The following is an 18,488-nucleotide window of genomic DNA, read 5'->3' on the forward strand; positions in this document are numbered from 1 at the left end:
TGTCAGGCAGATAACCCAACAGGTGCCCTGTACAAAGAGCACCACTTCTGGGCTCCTCACCACACTCCTACATTAGCTTTAGTTCTCCAGCTACTTCAAGGTACACACGATCGTCCCATTCACAGACAGGGCAGCTCAAGACTAAGGCAGGTCATTTGCTCAAAGGCACATAAAGGTCGGTGGCAGGGCTAAAATCCAGGCCTGCCCAGCATCAACAGGTATTGCCTCTAAATGCTGTGCTAGCCTGCCTTCGTCCTCTGGCTCCATGCAGGAAGGAGACACCCCATGGCCACCAGTGGACTCCTCCTCACTTTAGATCTGGTTAGGACCAAGGTCATGCTCTGTAAGAGGTGGATGTTCTGGGAAAAACACTGACAATTCACAATGTTCTCAGCAAAACTTCAGGAATATTGGAGTACAAGGAAATAAGAGACATGTGTTTCTCTTCTTTATTAATGAGTCAAGATACACAAAGACTTAATAAAAAGTTACATAAAAGGCTCAAACATCATTGAGATCTTCAGGCATCACTCTCGTTTCACGACAATGGCCACCTGTTAAGACTATGAAACAGAAGCTGGGCGCTCACAGGCACTCAACAATTCAAGTATCTTTCATTCCAAGTAAACCCAACATGGAATTTCAAACACGATGGGCTGCCAATGGTGGGAACCTGTTTGTGGTTCCAAATTTGTTGTAACATATCTGAGGGGCCTTTGAGTTAGAGTTGCCACATTAGTGGGTCATGTCTCCTGGCAAAGTGAGACAGGCCCCATGAGGCCAGCCAGGCACTCTCCACAGCCAGTGCCACGAGAAGGAGGTGGGCAAAGTCCTAAGAGAAACCATTCGGATGTCCCCTGTGTGGCAAAGTGCATGGGCAGTGAGCGGCCAGAGCCTCCAGCTGTGAGAGTGGGGAGGATGGCTAGAATCATCTCTGGAGAAAAAAGCAGCCCTCTAAAGAGGGTGTCAACCAGTGGGGTAAATCTGAGAGCACACAATGGCAAAGGCATGGGGTGAGGGCATTTCGGGAAGGCTGTGCCAGGGGATGTGGGGCAGCACTATTCTCTGGAGGACCAACGGGAACGTGAGAATGTCAAACATCCCCAAGTCCCAGTGGGCTCCTCAGTCATGGTGTGGCGCGGCCAACCGTGTCTCCCAGTTGGACCCCGCTAGGTGATGATGGAGAAGATGAAGGAGGGATGCCATGGGGCACACTCTACTCTCTACTCTGGCTATCTGGAGGCTACCTCGGAAATGAGGGCCCACTTCTACAAATGGGGCATTGCTTACTCATCTCACTTATGGGGAACATGAGGTCATGGGAGATGAAAGCTTACCAGAGGCCCAACAGCAGAGGCTACAGAAGGCCAACCCTTAGCTAGTCTGTCTCAGGCACTGCGGAGTTCAACTGCGGGCCAAGTGCAGGACAGGTAAGCAGATGCATGGTCCCTCTGTCCCAACTGTGTGGTTGGAATCCCTGTGTCTTCTCACCCTTATGGCCAAGGTCTTTGTTCTGTGTCAGCTGATCTGCTTCCATTGAGACGACCCCACTCAGTGCTGTCGAGGTGCTGCAGCTCCCTGGTGAGCACGGGGTGAGCTTGTGGTGGCTGGTGCCCAGCAGAAGGTTTCTGGCCACAGACACTGCCCTATGTGCAGGGCTGCTTCTCCTGCTCTGCTATGCTCTCGATTCCAAGCATCTCCATCCTTACTTCTTCCTGCCTTTCCCGCCTTTCCTCCTCCTCACCTCCAGTTCACAGCTGCCATCAAACTGCACACATATCTGCCGCAGATGCCACTTAGGGAAGCGTAAGGATTGGGAAGAGCTTTGTCCTCTTAGTGTTTAAAATACCTCTTAACATTATAGGATCTAAGGAAACTCTGAAGTGCCTCATCTGGAATGTTCTCTCTTATCCTTCCTTTTAGGAACAGAAGAAGGGGCAATTTAGACAAATAAGTTTGATTTCCAACGAACAAAAGTCTCAACTGTCTCCTTTTGCAGCAGAATCCCTCTCTGGCTGGGCCCTTCAGTGCTGGTGACCTTACCGAGGCAGGAACACAGCGCATTTTCAGAATCCAGGTGTCTTGCCATCCATCTGGGTGCTCACTTTCCTTGGGTTTCTTTCTCCAGAGTGGCAGGCCACCCGCTGAGGATATTCTAGTTTGCATAGTGACCTGATTTGTAACATCTGGAAAATAAGGTCACCAGCTGGCTGCCTTATCTTCTGACCTTTTCGTGGGTGCACCGTTGTTCCTGCTGTCTCTCCACTCCCATCCCGGCTGGAAAACCTCCAGTCTTTGGCTCACACCAGCAGCACCTAAGCGGGAGGTGAGCGTCATGAGAGCTGGGGAGACACCCCCTTGCAGAAGGCGTATGAGAGCCACGCATCAGCTCAGCCCTCCTTACTTCTTTGATCATATTATAGTCAAGATTCAACAGGTCAATAAAAATTGCCAAAAGGGCAAGCTAGGACTACTTTTACAAATACTGGGAGGAGTCTGCTCATTGACTGGGCTTACAGAGGTGGCTGTCAGTTAACTCCAAGGGAAGATGGCTTCAGGTTTTGGTGCTGTTTTAGTGATAACAGTATTGAATCATTTTTGGTTGAGATCCAGTGTGAACTGGAGTTTTCTGGATGGTGTCCACATTAGGTGACTTGGATGTGCCAGCGTCTTCATATCAGAGAGGCACCAAGCAGCACAGGCGACGTGAGAAAGCAAGAGACAGATCTGAGAAACCCAGAGCCTTCTCTGACACCTGCGGAGGGCAGAGAACTTAACCCACACTGCCTGAAAAACAAATGAACACGTTTGCAAAGCCTATCAGCTTACTTTAGTTTATACATTTCCAGGATAATGAAAACCCCGTTTAGAACTGACATGCTCATGACAGCCACTCCCCTCAGCAAAATACAATCTGTTTTCTAATATTTGCAACCCCAACCATAGGAAGACCCTCTGGGTAAATTTCTCTCTTCTCTTGGTTCTAGGCCATGAGTAGGGTCTCTTTCCCTCCCGAGTTTCCCCCATGGCCTGAGGCCTCCAGCTCCAGTTCCCATTAACATCTGTCCTCTCTGTCACTCTACTTTCGGATTGAGTTGAGTTTTGGCACTGATGGAAAAACTCAGTTAAAAAACAATATTCCAGACATATTACCAGAGAGGTCTGCTGGACACTTGAAACTTCACCAGGCAGTGTGCCCAGACCCCTTTAATAAAATAATAATCACTAAAATAATTTAAAAATCTATAAAAGATATCCAAGCTCAGACACTGTGGATGGGGGGTAAGGGGAAGAAGCTTGTTCATGGCTTGTTTTGTACTTTGTATGTGGATAAACACTTCCACATCAAACCAACACTATATAGTTAAAATAAACAACACACCCACGGAGAGATGGGGAGGAACCGGGTTGAATCAACACATGGGGGGGCCAGGGACACTTGGACGCTGCTTCTGCTTATGGGTGGCTCCCTTGTCTCTTGTGAGAGATGGCAAAGCCCGTGCCCTCTGGGCAAAGCCAGACCCTGTCTGCTCCCTGCCCACCCTCCCTTTCTCCCTTCCTGTGCCAAGTCCTCAGGCCAAGGGTTGTGGTTAGAAATGGTTTCAGTGCAGTTAGGCGGGGAGGGGTCCGAAGGGCTGGTCAGGCCACAGTCACTGTGCCCACTCAGGCCTGTCACAAGATCACACATTGCAGTTTGTGGGTGCCTGTAGCCCGGTCTCCCCGCCATTTGGTTTTCTTCTTCTTCTTCTGGCTTTTTTCTGGAATCTGTTGCCTTTGGAAACAATGAAGGATAGAAAGACAAAGTCAGAAAGGGCTTTGCGTCTCCTCTGCCCCTCTCCTCCCTTAGCCCCAGATGTGAGGGGGAGGAGGCCTGTTCTGGCAGGGTTAGTGGGTGAGGGGGATGGGGGCGCCATCCCTCACCCAGCAGCTGTCCTGGCTGCTGGAGGAGGGCCTGGCAGGATTGCTTCTCTTGAGGCAATAAAACTGGGCAGACAGCGGAGGGCATAACCTAAATCGCCCCATTGATGGGAATGACTGACATTATGTTGTGGCTACATTTACATAAATCATAAGTTATGTGACATTTTGTTTTGTAGAATGCTGGCCTCTATTTCTGTGTTTCAAAGTTTAAAATAAAATGATGGATCAAATAAGTGTAAAAGCCATTTCCATGTTTTCTGTTAACTTCCTATGTCTAAAACCTGACCTGGGCACTACAGATTCATACCCAAGACATCACCATAGGACGCCTGACAGCAGCAGGTCCTAACTGGAGGCAAAATGCCCAAGAGAAAATAATTTCTTTCTTTCTTTTGTAAAGACGGCATTTCTCTATGTTGCCCAGGCTGGTCTGGAACTCCTAGCCTCACCTCCACCTCCACCTTCGCCTCTGAGTGCTGGGATTACAAGTGTGAGCCACCACGCCTGGATGAGAAAACCATTTTGAGAGTGCAAAACTGCCAGCAAAAACATCAAGTGAAGACTGTAGTATTTCCTCATATGCTGGGTAATAATGAGAAACCGAGCTTCCTGAGCATATGGGGGGATGCATGTGTAGAGTGGGGACAGACAGGTGGCAAACAGGGAAGGACACTGTTAGACTATCCTTCCTGGGGGCTGACCTCACGGCTAACCAGCAGCCTTGGAGGCACCAGCAAACCAGGCCACAAACTCAACACGCAAGGTCTGAGACCCACTGGTTAGGCAGTTGTGCATGTTGAAGATTCAGGAAATGGGATAGATGGGTGACAGCAGAGGCAGCCAGGAGGCTGTTTCAGTCATCAGTGCATGAGGCAATTCAGATCTGGACCCTGACCATGAAGAGGAATGTAGAAGAAACTTTCATTAGGATTGCTGACAATACTTGGAGACTGACAGCTGGTGGGGTCTGGAAAGGAGATGCATGTGCAATGCCTCTGAAACCTGAACCTTGAAATCAGAAAGGGTGCTCTGATAGCAGTGCAGGGAAGAGGAGAGAGACCTAGTTTGTATGGTATTGAAAGCTTTGGCGTGAGGAGAACACTGAAGCCAGTTGCCTTCCAGGGAGGCTGAGTCTCTGCCTCAGACAGGAAGGCAATTCCATTGAGCACGTGCAGCAGACTTCACCGGCAAACCTGTTAGCAGTTGCAGGGAGGGCAGAGGTGGGTGGAAAAAGCAAAAGAAAGAAATGGAAGGAGGTACAAGAAATCAAAAACTAGGCCTGGAATTCCACAGCCTCAAGGCCTCAGAACAGGAGCTGCTTCCTCAAGCTCCCAGCTGTCTCCAGGAGCCAACTGACTCTGTGGAGGCCAGCTTCTAGGGAGGGGGCAGTGCTTACCTAATTACTCTAACGAGGTCATGGAAAGCTTTGTCGACATTGAGAGGTGGGTCCTTGGCACTGGTTTCTATGTATGGAATCTGGAAGGCAAAGCTCAACTTGGTCAAAGTGGCACAGAGATCTTCAAAGCCCTGTTCTACCCTTAAAAACGCCCAGAGGTTCTGAAGAACCCACGTGCTTTCAAAGCCCCCACAGACACCCCCACCCCCAACAGTCTCAAGCATCCTTTGGGGCTTCTCACTCTTTAAGGTTGGAAAGCCTTACTAATGGCTTTTCCAATTCCCTCTTGTTCTCTAGGCACAGAAATATTTAATAGCTCCCTAAAAATAGAATAAAATGATCTTTTTGTATACTTGAAGATAAAAGGCTGTTTCATTTATCCAACTAAAATACGTTCTGATGCTATCCATTTTTCTTTCTGAGGTTTGTTTCTCCACCTTGGGGTGACTTCTGCCCCTCTTTTGGGACCCCTCCAGAGTGGATGCTGGTAGAAAAGGCTGAGGAGAGGCTGGGCCATGCAGGACTCTGGGTCCGGGTGACCCGGCCTAGCTCTTGTTTGGTCTGTATCTGGGAGCTCAGCCATGTTTACACAAGGGTTTTGTCTACACGTTCAATGCTGAGAACTCATCACCCAGCCGAAAGGGAGCAGACCAGCGGAGATGCGACCGTGGTGACCTCATAGAGCAGGTTTCCAGGGTCAGATCTACACCAAGCCTTGGGCTGGCGGATGGAGGAGAACAAAGGCTCTGTGAGGTCAGGACACACTCACTCCTGAGCACTCACCTTCTCCTACAGCAGGGACCGCACCAAGGCAGGAAGTACTTATTCCCCCAAAGGTGGGGAGCAGGGTGGGGAACACACGGGCCTCCCTTGATGAGACAGATGGAAGTAGCTGAGTGCGATTAGACTGAAGAACTCTATTTTTCCTAAGTTTTTTCTGATTACAAAATTAATGCCTTTCATTGTAATACACTGGAAAAAGAAAAGCACCGTGAAGAAAATTATTCAATACTTGAAATGCATGGTGGAGGGCAGCAGAGTAAGCTGGTGTTTTAGAGGAGTAGATTGTAAATCACTGCCCAGAACACACACCAGTCAGTATCTTCCCATCCATCGTCATCGCGTGAGGTCAGATGTGCACACTTCTGTCACAGCCAACAGACACACAAAGCGCAGAGCACAAAGGGCAGAGCTTATGCCTTTGAAATATTCATTCGACAAATATTTGAGGCTCTGATAACACTAAATGGAAACTGCTCTTCATTGTGGGCTGTGTGGCTTTCCAGGTCTCACCATTGCTGACCTCATTCAGTCCTCACGTTAACCCTCTGAGGTAAGCAAGTATCTCCATTCTACAGCACAGGAGACTGAGCTCAGAGTGACACACTTGCCCAATTGGGGTCAACAGCGGCTGGGAGAGAATCAGGGTTTGAACCAGGCCCACTTGCCACTTTCTCCGGGCCCTGGTAGGGGGTGCTAAAGTCTGCTTTGGAGTCTCTTCCAGGCTAGACACCAAGTCCAGGCATGGCAGGTGCCCCTGATAAGTAGAGTCCTGTGGGGCCCCTGTGAGTCAGGACAACGTGCTTCCCTGCACACACCCAGAGGGGAGGCAGGAAGGCACTACAGCCTGAGCTGCAACCTGCCTGGAGCCCCTTCACATCTTTACTCCTGCCGGCTCGGTAATGGCCCAGGCACCAGGGCCTCAGACCACTGCCACCTGTTGTCCCACCCCATCGCTCAGAAGTCCCTGAGCTGCATGATCCTCCCAGTTCCCAGACACCTACTTTCTCTCTGGGAGATCTGCCTCTACCATGGAAGAAACACTGATGTGCATTACCTGAACTCCTAGAATTGCAGGATTTCAATAGCAACAAGACTTAAAACTCAGGGGAGCCCTTTGATAAATGGTAGTTCCATTCCCAAAGACCAGGACTGCAGGGGTGACCAGGCAACAGCTTTACACATCTCCTGACCCCCTCTATACACACGCATACACCTACATTGTGTTTGGTCGCCATTTCTTTTCCTTGCTCCCTGGTGATTTTCCTTAAGTGCATCAAATCGACCTTGTTGGCCACGAGGATCATCGGGAATGACTCCCTGGGAAATAAAGGAATAGCAGCTCTGTGAGGTTTCCACCACCCCTTACACCTGGTTAAGGTGGTGCAGCCACATCTCAGGCATAGCACAGCACACAGCACCTCCCCAGTCAGCCTGGACTGCAGTCCCTTCCCTCCTCATTTCCGGAGAGGTTAGGGCTTGGGGAAAAGGGCCTGGGGGCTGCTGGCTGCCTTGTCTTGAAGCCTCAGGTCCATTGCAAGGCCAGTGGTGAGACCTCGAGGGGCTGCTGGCCCGGGGCTGGCTCCCCAGACCTGGTTCCCATCTCTTGGGTCATTCAGGTGTACCAACCACACAACCAGCTGCACAATTAGGATGGATCCCAGCAGGGGAAGGGCAGCATCAAGAGTCATGACCACTGTCAAGATTCTTATTGACATGGGCCAAATGCTGTCCAAAATGGAATGAAATGACAATCTCACACATTCTTCAGCAGCATTGGGTATTTCCATTTAAAAAAATTATAATTTGACAGGTGAAAAATGGTAGTTTACTATTTTCCTTATATTTCTTTGATTAGCAAGGAAGTTGAATATTTTCCCACATCTGAGCCATTTTTGTTTTCTGTTTTGCAATTCATGTATTCAGAGTGAAACCCACATTAATCTGTGGGAGCTTTATGTGTATATCTGTGTGTCCCTTTACCTGGTAAACTTATTAACACTTTGCCTTTGGAATACATGTTAGCTAAATTTTTTCTGTCTTTCCTGGAATTTGCTCAAAGCTTGTTCTTTTCCTGTTAGTTAGTGCTTTTATTTTCATTACTTAGCCTCTTTAAGACTCAACAAGACCAAATGAATATAAACCAGATTTCAAATTATTTAATTATTCCACATAATGCTTAAAAAATCCATGCCTTTAATTAGGGGCTTATCAATCTCATAGTTAAATGGAAGTTGACCAATTACAATGTTTACTGGAGAGAAAATTCACTTTTTCTTTGAACCTAATACAATTAAGTTAAATTGGAGCTGAAAAACAAAGATGCTACTGACCTTCAGGGAGGGGACAGTTATGACAGATAAGAGGGAGCTGACCCCCTGTAGCCTTGGAAGCTGTTTGACCTCATAGAAAGAACTAGGGTAGGTATTAGAGGAACTAACACAGAGACCAGTGGGGAGGAGAGAATTCAGCACTGCCCCTCTGACCCTCCACTTTCCCATGAAAATCAGAGAGAGAGAGAGAGCACGCCCTAGGAGGCAGGTGCAGGGAGGCCTTCCTGGTACTCTCACCTGTCTTTGATGCTCACCTGTCTTTGACACGCAGGATGAGCTGGTGGAAGCGGTCCACGTGCTCGAAGCTGGCCTTGTCGGTGACAGAGTAGACGATGAGGAAGCCATCCCCCGTGCGCATGTACTGCTCCCGCATGGCACTGAATTCCTCCTGCCCAGCTGTGTCCAGAACTGGGGTGGAATGAGGCTACTCACGGGCTGTCCTCGCCCACCCTGCCGCCCCTACAGCCTGCAGACTCTCATGCTGCTGCTGCTGTCCTTACCATGGCCCAGTCTGAGCTGTCCTGTGAGCGGCAGCACAGGCTCTCTCTCTGGGGCTACTCGAAGGGCCCCAGCTGAAGCCCCCCCATTAAAGGCTGCTTCAGGGTGAGGCTCTAACTCACCCACCAAACTCTTCTCCTCCAATTTCACCCCATATGCCTACTGGGCCTAAATTCTCTGATCTCCAGACACACCTCATTAAGTCCGAATTCTGCTACGCAATCCCTCTAGCCAGACCTGCGATTGGACCCTGCTGCAGGCCCTACAAACTGTGACTCTCTGGGAGGCTGCTTGACTCTCTGAGCCTGCCTTTCCTCCTCTATAAGTGAAAACAGTGCCTCTACCTTGCACCCCCCTAATGGAGGAGAGCTTATTTGTGGATGTGCCTGGGGGGAAGCCTGAAGAGGCCATCTGGACAGGAAGGGCCTCTTAGCGCCCAAGGGGACAGATGCCAAGGAGGCCCTGGGGGAGGAGTGGTCCCTCACAGCCAGGGCACCCCCTCCTAGGCTGGGGCTGGAAGTTCTTCCTTCTAACCCAACCATCCCCTGACTACTCCTGCCCAGGTACTCTGGCTCCCAGCCCCACCTTCCTCCAGCCTCCTTCCTGCTGAGGAAAGTGTTCATCCCTTTGCTCACAGCTCAGTGGGCAGGGTGGGGGGCTCCTTTTAGCAGTGCAGGCTTGACCCCTTCCGGCCCTCAAGGGGCATGAGGTCTGGACCTGCAGCATCCTCCCAGCACTTGCTCACGGCTTAGCCTCCCCTGCATTCTCCCAGTTGCCCCTACTGTCTGACCAGATCAACTTTCCCCTCTCCCTCGAGGCAGGGGGCTGCGTGGTTACAGATTTTGGAGCCAGTGCACTGGGCGGAGTCTGGCTCCTCATGCCTGGGTGTGATCCCAGGCAATCTCTCAGCACTAACATTTCCTAAAATGGGGATGGTCGAGGTCATTTTCAGTTAATATATGTAATGCCCTCAGTGCAGTGCCTGGCACAAAAGCCCTATGGGAGGGTCTGCTGTGAGCTTGCCATCCTCACTCCAGGTCTTCTCTCCTGCTCTGGCTACCCTTGCACCCCAGAGGCCTTCCTCCAACTCCCCCTTTCCTCCCTTCTCCCCTGGTTTTGGTGAGGGGACTCTCACTCAGCTATTGCTGGAGCCCCAGGACCCACCCCAGCCCTGTGCCAACCCTTCCGGGCACACTTCTTGCTGCCCATGTAGTTGTCCCCAGCAGGACTGTTAGCTCCATAGGTCTGTGCCAGTCACCTGCCTACTCAAGGCCTAGCCAAGAAGTACCCCTGAATAGTACTTGAATGAAAAAATAAATGTGAAGTCTATCCTATTTTGTTCATTCATTTAAGAAATTTCTGAGTGTCTGCTAGGTGCCAGGAAGTATTCTAGGCCCTATGGACACAAGGAGAATGAGACCAAATCCTTGCTTTTGTGGGACTCACCATCTAGTAGCGAGATAAAGTGACAAATGAATGGCTAACGTTATTTTAGTGGAGACAGATACACAGTGTGAAGAACGATACAGTCGACTAGAGGGGGCACGGGCAGAAGTGGGTGTCATTTTGGATAGGGAAGGAGGACCGCTATCAGGAGGTGACATTTGAGCAGTGACTAAATGAGGGGTGGGAGGGAGCCACATGGCCTACTGGAAGAGCACTCCAGGCAGAGGGAACACAACAAATTCGAAGGCTCAATGGCAGAGATGCGCTAGGGCAAGACAGGGAGTGAAGGGCGTGTGAAGGAAGGAGAGGAGGTGGGGGCAGATGGTGGGGCCTGCCGCACTGTGAAAGGCTCACTTGGTTCTAAGCAAGACAGGGGCCACTGGAGAGTCTGGGCAAAAGAATGGCATACTCTGGCTGGGTGCAGTGGCTCATGCCTGTAATCCCAGCACTTTGGGATGTCAAGGCGGGTGGATCACCTGAGGTCAGGAGTTTGAGACCAGCCTGGCGAACATGGTGAAACCCTGTAAAAATACAAAAATTAGCCAGGCGTGGTGGAAAGCATTTGTAATCCCAGCTACTCACAAGGCTGAGGCAGGAAAATCACTTGAGCCCGGGAGGTGGAGGTTGCAGTGAGCTGAGATACCACCACCACACTCCAGCCTGGGCGACAAGAGTGAAACTCCATCTCAGGAAAAAAAAAAATGGCATACTCTGGAGGACATCTTGAAAAGTTCATTCTAGCTGCTGGGGAAAAACAGATCAAGGGTGGAAGCAGGGACCCAGTTAGGAGGCCAGTGTAGAATCCAGGCGACACACACTGGTAGAGCCAAGGGCAGGGAGTGGGTGCTGGGGGAGGTGACCAGACCAAGCCCACTTTCTAAGACAGAGTTAACAGGAGCAGAGCTTTCCGGAGGAAAGTGTGGGGATAGAGCGGTGAGAGAAAGAGGCATTGAGGATGATGCCTGTTCCTGGCCTGAGCGTCTGGGGGAAGAGTGATGCCAGATGCTGAGGTGGGGAAGTCTGGGTGAGAAACAGGGCTGGGGAGACTCAGTTTTTGACACAGCCACCATTAGACACCAGGTTTGACTTCCAATAGGTGTTTGGGGACTTAAGTCAGACATAGAGAAGAGAAGAGGGGTCAAGAGATACAGATGTGGGAGTTGCCCGTTTATAGATGGCAAGGAAAGCCTCAGGACAAGCTATCTGGGGATGCCCAGGAATCCACAGCTCCTTAGGCAGGAACCTTTACGTGGTACCCAAGAAAGTAGCCTGTCCCCACAGCCCATCATTACTGCACATCCCACGGAGTCATTTGGCACTTCAGAGGGTCCACTGATGGACACGAGGACCTGAGAGGTGCCCAGGGCATAAAAGCAGCTCGTGCCTACTTCTGCTTATTCCCTGGGCCTCAGTCTCATGTAAGAAATGAGGGGCAGGGCTCTGGGACCAGCAGGTCCTTACAGCTCTGACATCCTACAACTATTTCATCTGGATGTGAAATGAAGGGGTCAGAAGACATGACCTACAGCCAAGGACTGGGCAGTTTCCCCAGTATTTCCTAGAAGAAGACCGCACCTTCAACTAGAAGGACTACAGCTTTTTTTTCTTAAAAAAAAATAATAATAATTCCACTCAGAATGCAATTAATAAAACTGGTGGATACAGCATGCACTTGGCTGAAGGGTGGATAGAAAGGCCCGAACTGAAAAGCAGAAGATGGCCAGGGGCAGTGGTTCATGCCTGTAATCCCAGCACTTTAGGAGGCTGAGGCAGGCAGATCACCTGAGGTCAGGAGTTCAAGACCAGCCTGGCCAACATGGTGAAACCCCATCTCTACTAAAAATACAAAAAATTAGCTGGACGTGGTGGCAGGCACCTGTAATCCCAGCTAGTTGGGAGGCTGAGGCTGGAGAATCACTTGAACCCAGAAGGCAAGTGTAGTGAGCCAAGATTATGCCATTGCACTCCACCCTGGGCAGCAAGAGTGAAACTCCATCTCAAAAAAAAAAAAAAAAAAAAAAAGAAAAAGAAAAAAAGAAAGAAAAGAAAAGCAGAAGATATAAAGGCAATATCATAATTCATATAGTTACAGATTTTGAAGGTATGTATTATCCAAACGAAAACTAGAGCTCTAGGATATTTTAGAATATCATCATTCAAAATTTTTTAAAAATTCAATAGGGAGCTGAAAATCAAATTGGGCCCTATGAAAAGGAAAAAACAGTAATCTCAGACACTGAAGGTCTTAGAAATTATATCACCCACGCTTTCTGAAGGAATTCTTACAAAATGAAAAACGAATCCATGAAAGATAAAGATGAGTGATACTACAAACAGTGGTAAGTGAAGAAAACAGCAAAATATAAGAGTTAAGTTTAAGGCCAGTGCGGCAGTTCACACCTGAAATCATAGCACTTTGGGAGGCTGAGGCAGGAGGAGAGTTTGAGGCCAGGAGTTTGAGACCAACCTGGGTAACATAGTGAGACCCCATCATTACAAATTTTTTAAAAAACAGGTTATCATTACAAATTTTTTAAAAAACAGAAGGCCTTTGACGAAATTCAACAGCCCTTTATGCTAAAAACACTCAATAAGCTAGGTATCAATGGAACGTATCTCAAAATAATAAAAGCTATTTATGACAAACCAACAGCCAATATCATACTGAATGGGCAAAAACTGGAAGCATACCCCTTGAAATGTGGCACCAGACAAGGATGCCCGCTCTCACCACTGCTATTCAATATAGTATTAGAAGTTCTAGCCAGAGCAATCAGGCAAGAAAAAGAAATAAAGGGCATTCAAATAGGAAAGGAGGAAGTCAAATTGTCTCTATTTGCAGACGACATGATTGTATATCTAGAAGACCCCATCGTCTCAGCCCCAAACCTCCTGAAACTGATAAGCAAGTTCAGCAAAGTCTCAGGATACAAAATCAATGTGCAAAAATCACATGCATTCCTATACACCAGTAACAGACTTAAAGAGAGCCAAATCAAGAACAAACTTCCATTCACAATTGCCACAAAGAGAATAAAATACCTAGGAATACAACTAACAAGGAACGTAAAGGACCTCTTCAAGGAGAACTACAAGCCACTGCTCAACGAAATAAGAGAGGACACAAACAGATGGAGAAACATCCCATGTTCATGGTTAGGAAGAATCAATATCGTGAAAATGGCCATACTGCCCAAAGTAATTTACAGATTCAATGCTATCCCCATCAAGCTACCAATGACCTTCTTTGCAGAACTGGAAAAAACCACCTTAAACTTCATATGGAACCAAAAGAGAGCCTGCATAGCCAAGTCAATTCTAAGCAAAAAGAACAAAGCGGGGGACATCACAATACCAGACTTCAAACTATACTACAAGGCTACGGTAATCAAAACAGCATGGTACTGGTACCAAAACAGAGATATAGACCAATGGAACAGAACAGAGGTCTCGGAGGCAGCACAACCTTTCTACAACCATCTGATCTTTGACAAACCAAACAAAAACAAGCAATGGGGAAAGGATTCCCTGTTCAATAAATGGTGTTGGGAAAGCTGGCTAGCCATGTGCAGAAAGCAGAAACTGGACCCCTTCCTGACACCTTACACTAAAATTAACTCCAGATGGATTAAAGACTTAAACATAAGACCTAACACCATAAAAACCCTAGAAGAAAATCTAGGCAAAACCATTCAGGACGTGGGTGTAGGCAAGGACTTCATGACCAAAATGCCAAACGCATTGACAACAAAAGCCAAAATAGACAAATGGGACCTAATCAAACTCCACAGCTTCTGCACAGCAAAAGAAACAATGATTAGAGTGAATCGGCAACCAACAGATTGGGAAAAAATTTTTGCAGTTTACCCATCTGACAAAGGGCTGATATCCAAAATTTACAAAGAACTAAAGCAGATTTACAAGAAAAAAACTAACAAGCCCATTCAAAAGTGGGCAAAGGATATGAACAGACGCTTCTCAAAAGAAGACATATGTGAGGCCAACAAACATATGAAAAAATGCTCATCATCACTGGTCATCAGAGAAATGCAAATCAAAACTACATTGAGATACCATCTCACGCCGGTTAGAATGGCGATCATTAAAAAATCTGGAGACAACAGATGCTGGAGAGGATGTGGAGAAATAGGAACACTTTTGCACTGTTGGTGGGAGTGTAAATTAGTTCAACCATTGTGGAAGACAGTGTGGCGATTCCTCAAGGACCTAGAAATAGAAATTCCATTTGACCCAGCAATCCCATTACTGGGTATATATCCAAAGGATTACAAATCGTTCTACTATAAGGACACGTGTACACGAATGTTCATTGCAGCACTGTTTACAATAGCAAAGACCTGGAACCAACCCAAATGCCCTTCGACGATAGACTGGATAGGGAAAATGTGGCACATATACACCATGGAATATTATGCAGCCATCAAAAACGATGAGTTTGGGTCCTTTGTAGGGACATGGATGAACCTGGAAACCATCATTCTCAGCAAACTGACAGAAGAGCAGAAGATCAAACACCGCATGTTCTCACTCATAGGCGGGTGTTGAACAATGAGAACACATGGACACAGGGAGGGGAGCACTACACACTGGGGTCAGTTGGGGGGAAATAGGGGAGGGACGGTGGGGGGTGGGAAGCTGGGGAGAGATAGCAAGGGGAGAAATGCCAGATGTAGGTGATGGGGAGGAAGACAGCGAATCACACTGCCACGTGTGTTCCTATGCAACAATTTTGCATGTTCTTCACATGTACCCCAAAACCTAAAATGCAATAAAATAAATAAATGGGGAAAAAAAAAAAGATAATGTGAAGGAAAAAAAAAAAACAACAGGAGAATGTGAAAAAAAAAAAAAAAAAAACCAGGTAAGTTTAACTAAATGTTGTTGCATAATTTGAAGAGAATAGATGATAATGTAGAACTAAAATCTATGATGATCCATGTGTAAGGGTAGGAGCTGGGAAAAAGTAAGTACTAAAGTTCTTGCCTTATTTGTCAAGAGGCTAATGATCCTGATTACATCCAGATGTTGATAGAAAAATATGAGTACGCACACACATACATAAATAGTGTACCACTAGAAGAACAGAAGTAAAACCCCAAGCTTCCTAAGCAACAGAAGAAATAAAAACAGGACAAAATAAATGGAACCAATCCAATAAAAGGCAAAAATAAACTTAACGGAAATAAGCTAACATAATAAAAAGGCATGAAACAGATGGTGGAAATAAATCTATGATTCATCACAATAAATGCAAATGGATTAAATTCACCTACTAAAAGCAGATACTAAATACAAAATCCATTTGCCTACTTTCTTACAAAGACACATATAAAGCAAAATGACACAGAAAGGATAAAAAATGGAAAGACAAAAAGAATATGCCAGCCACATGGTAATCAAAAGAAAAGAAGTGCATCTACGAAACAGACTACAAGGCCAAATCATGAAACAGACAAAGACAGAGTATTTAAAATCGGAAAGGTACATGCATCAAGAAGTGCTGCAGTCATAAATCAAAAGCATCTAAGAATGTTGCTTAAATATGTATGTGGGCAAAAAACTGATTTTTTGAAACAGCAGGAATTCACAAATTCCATAATCATTATTAGAGACTTGAAGAGGCCTCTCTTAAATATAGAACAAATGGTCTTCAAAAGCAATGTCCTATCATTAAATAACAAAATTTAAATACTCGGCTGGGGGAGGTGGCTCATCCCTGTAATCCCACCACTTTGGGAGGATAAAGCGCGAAGATTGCTTGAGCCCAGGAGTTCGAGGTTCCGATGAGCTACAATCTTGCCACTGCACTTCAGCCTGTGGGGCAGAATGAGAACCTGTCTCTAAAAACAAAACAAAAAGTAAGCTTATTCTGAGAGACAGAGAGAACAAATTTTACACTCAAATAGTGAACAAGCCTTTTTAAACACACATGAAATTTGGCCATATATTAGGCCATAAATAAAAATTTCAACAAATTCCAAAAGGCAGAAATCCTACAGGCTAAGTTTTGTCCTTTATTTGAAATTCTTGGGTCCAGAGGTGTTTTGGATTTTGGATTTTTAAAAGATTCTGGAATATTTGCATATACATAATGAGATCTCTTGGGGATGCGACCCAAGTCTAAATACAAGATTCATTTATAGTTATACACATAGACTGAAAATAATTTTATGCAATATTTCCAATAATTTTGTGCCTAAAATGAAGTGCATGTTAAGTACTTATATGTGGACTATTTCACTGTGGCGTCACATAAGCGCTCAAAAAGTTTCAGATTTTGAATCATTTCAAATTTCAGATTTTTGGACTATAGATGCTCAACCTGTGCTACTGTAACAGGATCAGAAATGAACAGAAACAAGAGTATAAGAGAATCTATCCACCTGAAAATTTAAAAAGCCATACTCCTCTATAACTCTCTAGTTAAAAAGCAGAAATCACAAACAGTTTAGAATTGAAGGACAACAAACAGTAATGAAACCTCTGATTTGAGGCCAAAGTGGTACTTACAGAAAAATTATAGCTTTAAATGCATTTCAGAAAACTAAACTGAAAATTAACTAAACACTTAAGAGGCTAGAAAAGGAAAAATAAAAAAAGAGAGAGAAAGAAAAAGTATTGATAAAAATTAAAATTGCCAAAGTAGGAGGAGAGGGAAAGTAGTTGATATCTAGAAATCAAAAATAGATTATTTCAAAGGACCAATTAAAACAACCTCAACTCTTAGCAATTCTTATCAGAGAAAAAAGACAAGCATTTGGAAGGAGAAAAGGCCTCCGACTATGGATACAGATATATATTTAATTATGGAGAAAACCATACACAGTTTGATAATAAATTTTCAATTCTCAATGAAATGGATAGTTCAAGAAATGCAAATGATGAAAATTGGCTCTGGAAAATATATAAAACCTGAATACACTAATAATTGCAGACGAAATGGAAGAGATAAAATCTATCCCAGGAATGGTATGAAGCAATCCATTGGTCTGGGAGGGCTGGCAGGGAGGAGGGGAGTGTGGCTGAGCTGGGCCTGGTCCCATGTGGGACTAGCCCACTCCTTGTCTAGCCCTCCCCTCCACACACTTACACCTGGAAATGCCTGGCCACAGACCCCTTGTCAGCAGTTCTGACTCCAAGACTTCCTGGGGGAGGCTGAAGATAAGGGGCAGCTACGCTTTTAAGAAATTTTGATCCTGCCTGAATTCCCCATGCCTGATGTCATGAAGGTAGGAGGACTCCAGAGACAGAAAGTATTAGTCACTGAGGGAGAAGAGGTATACTGCCAATGTGCGTGTGCGTGTGTGTGTGTGTGTGTGTGTGTGTGTGTGTGTGAGACAGACAGTGACAGAGACAGAGAGGCAGCCAGATGAAGGCAGGAGGAAAGAGAAAGATAAATGGAGAGACAGGGTCAGTGGTGTGCACATCTGTCTGCGATGCTCCAATCCTTCCACTTGAGGATCAAGGGATCAAGGCGCCCAGCAGCTTTGCAGAGGAAGATTTAAGTGGAGACTCAGGAAGTGCTGGGAGCTTGTGGATTTCATATGCCAAGGCAAGTGCCACATGCTAGCGAGGCATATGGTCCCAGGCAGGAGGGGAGCCAGCATGGAGGGGCACCAGCCTGGGGCCCCGATGTAATGGTCAAGACGTTCTCCTCCTCCCCCTTGCCTCTCCCCTTTTTCTCTGCTTCTTTTCCCCCGCTTCTCCCTTTCCTGCTCCATGCTGGGAAATACTGGGGAAACTGCCCAAGCCTGGGATTACAGGCATGAGCCACCTTCTTCCCCTCTTCTACGCAGGCTTCCAGAGTGAGAAAAACCACAGCATGAGCTCTAGGGGCTCTGACAGTGGCCCATAGCCCAGCGTACAGTCAAGATCTTTGGCTAACAGTGGTCCCATCCACCGTGTTCCTGCTGGCAGCAAGCACTGTGCCAGAGGCTTTGTACACACCAGCTCCCTGAGTCCTCTTCACGGCATTGGAAGGAAGATATTACTCTCCTAGTATCAATGGGGACATTGAGGCCCAGGAGTTAAAGAGACCTACTAAAGGCCACTCACAAGGAAGAACGGTGTTCCTATTTCCCTAAGGCCAAAGC

At 46.7% G+C, this 18,488-nt stretch overlaps 1 protein-coding gene and 1 long non-coding RNA gene across 5 annotated transcripts in view; one reads left to right on the plus strand and one right to left on the minus strand.

Annotated features, from left to right (window-relative positions):
• Positions 1 to 435: 435 nt before the first annotated feature.
• The window catches only part of MRAS (muscle RAS oncogene homolog), a 59,248-nt gene continuing 41,195 nt past the window's right edge, over positions 436 to 18,488 (minus strand). For 3 of the 4 annotated variants that reach the window (XM_032265283.1, XM_032265293.1, XM_032265274.1), the window contains exons 3-6: positions 8,685 to 8,838; positions 7,318 to 7,417; positions 5,318 to 5,397; positions 437 to 3,772 (exon numbers count right to left, since the gene is read on the minus strand). In XM_032265283.1, the coding sequence (XP_032121174.1) occupies positions 3,673 to 3,772; positions 5,318 to 5,397; positions 7,318 to 7,417; positions 8,685 to 8,838 (434 nt within the window). In that variant the 3' untranslated portion in view covers positions 437 to 3,672. Of the gene's footprint in view, positions 3,773 to 5,317; positions 5,398 to 7,317; positions 7,418 to 8,684; positions 8,839 to 18,488 lie in introns of all 4 variants that reach the window. The other variant, XM_032265264.1, reaches the window with a different exon arrangement.
• Positions 6,529 to 9,058, plus strand: LOC116541255. Its single transcript, XR_004264765.1, has 2 exons — positions 6,529 to 6,650; positions 8,702 to 9,058. It is a non-coding gene; the product is annotated as an uncharacterized LOC116541255 (long non-coding RNA).

Source organism: Sapajus apella, unplaced genomic scaffold (assembly GCF_009761245.1).
Source record: "Sapajus apella isolate SASKATOON/1434 unplaced genomic scaffold, GSC_monkey_1.0 scaffold4, whole genome shotgun sequence".
Lineage (NCBI taxonomy): Eukaryota > Metazoa > Chordata > Mammalia > Primates > Cebidae > Sapajus > Sapajus apella.